Source organism: Aphanomyces astaci (assembly GCF_000520075.1).
Source record: "Aphanomyces astaci strain APO3 unplaced genomic scaffold supercont1.15, whole genome shotgun sequence".
Classification (NCBI taxonomy): domain Eukaryota; phylum Oomycota; class Saprolegniomycetes; order Saprolegniales; family Verrucalvaceae; genus Aphanomyces; species Aphanomyces astaci.
The window spans coordinates 313,707-316,229 of record NW_009798278.1 but is presented as its reverse complement, the minus strand read 5'-3'; the positions used below and the strand labels follow the sequence as shown (position 1 = coordinate 316,229).

The following is a 2,523-nucleotide window of genomic DNA, read 5'->3' as shown; positions in this document are numbered from 1 at the left end:
TCTCTTGGTAAAAGTGATTACGGAACAACAAGACTACTGTTGCAGCCAGTGAATTGTTCCGGAATATTCTTCCTCTTGTCAAGAAAAGCTGTGGGTACCAGGACGAAGCCTGTAATATTTAAGTCTGTAAGTACGCCTGTATACGTACTTCATATGCTATCCACAGTACTTCAAGTCCGCGGACCTACAGAGATGCACCCAGAGAATTACAGATCGGCATAAGCACCCAATGCTCTAATTTTATTTATACACGCTTACCGTAGTTACTCCGGAGTACATTTTATCAATAAATATTCATACTATTAGAAACGTTATTTTTTAAATATTATCCTCTGGATAGTTGAAGCTATCGAAGCAAATGGTCAAGTGGAAACTTAGACTGCCATTTTCCAAATCAGCCAGCATGCGACGAACGAGTTTGATTTTGCTGGTTGGCATTTTGTCAAGCGCTTTCGCCGCCTCGCTGGGCACCTACACAACACCAAGGCCAGGTACAATTGCCTACAACATTTCTTCGATTGGTCGCACGACCAACTAACTTTCGTGTTAAGGGGTGTGCTACTCGCCATTTCACTTGCCGGAATACCCCCTGATTGACACAGAATCTTCAGACGAACTTCCCTCAGGAATCGATACCGACTTTGCCCAAATGGCTGAGCTCGGCGTCACCACCGTTCGCACGTTTTACTCCACCTACCACGGCCACGACGTCGCCCCCATTGCTGCCAAGTACGGCCTGCAGCTACACTTGGGTGTTTTCATGACCACCGAAGATTGGTACCTAGCAGTTTACAATACGATTGTCTGAAACTATATCATGGAATAGGTACCAAAAACAAGTGAATTCGGCCGTGCTCGCCGTCCAAAACTACTCCGCCACCATCAAATCTATCCTTGTGGGCAACGAAAACATCAAGAGCGAAGATCCGTTCAATGCCAGCTTCATTGCGTCGCAAATAAACTCGATCCGCCTGCGCATCAAGAATGAAACGGGGCGTGTCGTGCCGGTGGGCACTGTCCAGCGGACCCCTGATTGGCTCCAGGACGACCCGAGTATCCTAGCCATGGCGGATGCGTCGGACGTGATCGGGGTCAACATTTACCCCTTCTACGACGCCAGCTTTGATCCGTTTCAGCCACAGGCCTCCCTCAATGGCGCGTGGAACGCCATGGCGGAAAAGTTTGGAGGGGACCAAAAGCTGCTGATCACGGAAACCGGTTGGCCCACGGGGGGCACTCCCACGGTTATTGCCCCCAACAACACTCCGAGCTTCAACAACGCCCATCTGTACTATAATGCGTTTATGTCGTGGATGCAAACGCACGGTCGGCAAGGGGACGTCTGGTACAGCATGTACGACCCCAGGCCAGAAGAAAAGTTTGATTTCGACGTGGAGTACCACTTTGGAATCTTGACCCACGACAGACAGCTGAAAACGAAGACCACAACGCCCCAACCTACCCCAGCCCCCACTCCAACTCCGAAGCCATCCGAAGCTAACACCTACTCCAAACCCAACTGCTAAACCGACCCCCTGAACCTGAGGTCGAGTGGTGATTTTTGTCACGTCAAAAATATACAAGCCTTTACAGTTAACTGTTAACGCACATTTATTGAATTTCATGGGTTTTGTATTTCTTTTATAACGTTACAAGGGGGGATTTTCCCTCAGAGTACCGCAGCTTTCTCGCGGAGTTATTCAACGTTGTTCCCCGTATTTGGGAATATTGCTATCCCAAGCACGTGCGCGTATGGAAGTAGAAAGAGTATACGAAATGCGAGTTGCCTCTACCTACCGGTATCCATCCGCCTAAGGCATCAAGCCATTGCGGCAGTGGAACTTACAAATAGCTTTTTATTAATAATACTGCTATTAACTGCAGAGGCCATGCGTGCGCGTTACCTTGTTGCATGCCCCATCTGCCTCCGCGGTTGCAGAGACGGTGTGGGCTACGATGTTAGCTCTGGGCACCCGCACCGACACGAGCCAACTGGCGTACAAGTGGGAGGTATCTCTTTTCCCGTATTGTTTTTCCAATATGATTGATTTATCGTTGTTGTGTTATTGTGCTTTTACCCAACATTTGGACTTGTATTCGCCTAATCTATCATGGATCGATTCTTTGTACTGAATACTCTGTATGTACTAGTAAAAAGTTGTCCTGTGTGGAATGGGAATCACACTATTTGAAGTCACATACATATTTCGATGTTGATACTGGTTTCCTACAATCTGTTTGGTACTACTTAGTACTTCTTAAAGCGTGGATGGTTTTTCACAGACCAGCCCCTTAGGGGCTGGTCTGGACTTTGTGCTAAGATTCACCAAATCTATCATCGATCGATTCATTGTGTTGACTTTTGTATGTAAAAATCGTTCAGTGTCACACTAATTGAAGCCACACACTAGTTTGATGTTGCATTGATCGAAGAGTGGATTGGATTGGCTAGTTAAATAGTGATCTGGGTTTTGATTGGTCGATCAATTGTCTGCCGATTTGGTTATTCTGCTCATTCGATTG

The 2,523-nt window shown here is 47.0% G+C and overlaps 1 protein-coding gene across 2 annotated transcripts; it reads left to right on the top strand.

Annotated features, from left to right (window-relative positions):
- Positions 1-339: 339 nt before the first annotated feature.
- H257_07312 lies at positions 340-1,627 on the top strand. Of its 2 annotated transcripts, none has more exons than XM_009832787.1 (3): positions 340-491; positions 552-729; positions 827-1,627. In XM_009832787.1, exons 1-3 carry the CDS (start codon positions 359-361, stop codon positions 1,524-1,526), a joined length of 1,011 nt encoding a protein of 336 aa, XP_009831089.1. In that variant the 5' UTR covers positions 340-358; the 3' UTR covers positions 1,527-1,627. The 2 variants fall into 2 exon arrangements, with proteins under 2 accessions (XP_009831089.1, XP_009831088.1); XM_009832786.1 differs by having other exon boundaries at positions 552-777.
- The last annotated feature ends 896 nt before the right edge of the window (positions 1,628-2,523 follow it).

Bases quoted from the DNA above. Each gene is read 5' to 3' on its own strand.
- H257_07312 (XM_009832786.1), top strand. From the start codon at position 359: ATGGTCAAGTGGAAACTTAGACTGCCATTTTCCAAATCAGCCAGCATG. The intron at 492-551 runs GTACAATTGCCT...TTTCGTGTTAAG, and splicing joins CTACACAACACCAAGGCCAG to GGGTGTGCTACTCGCCATTT. The intron at 778-826 runs GTACCTAGCAGT...ATCATGGAATAG, and splicing joins TTCATGACCACCGAAGATTG to GTACCAAAAACAAGTGAATT.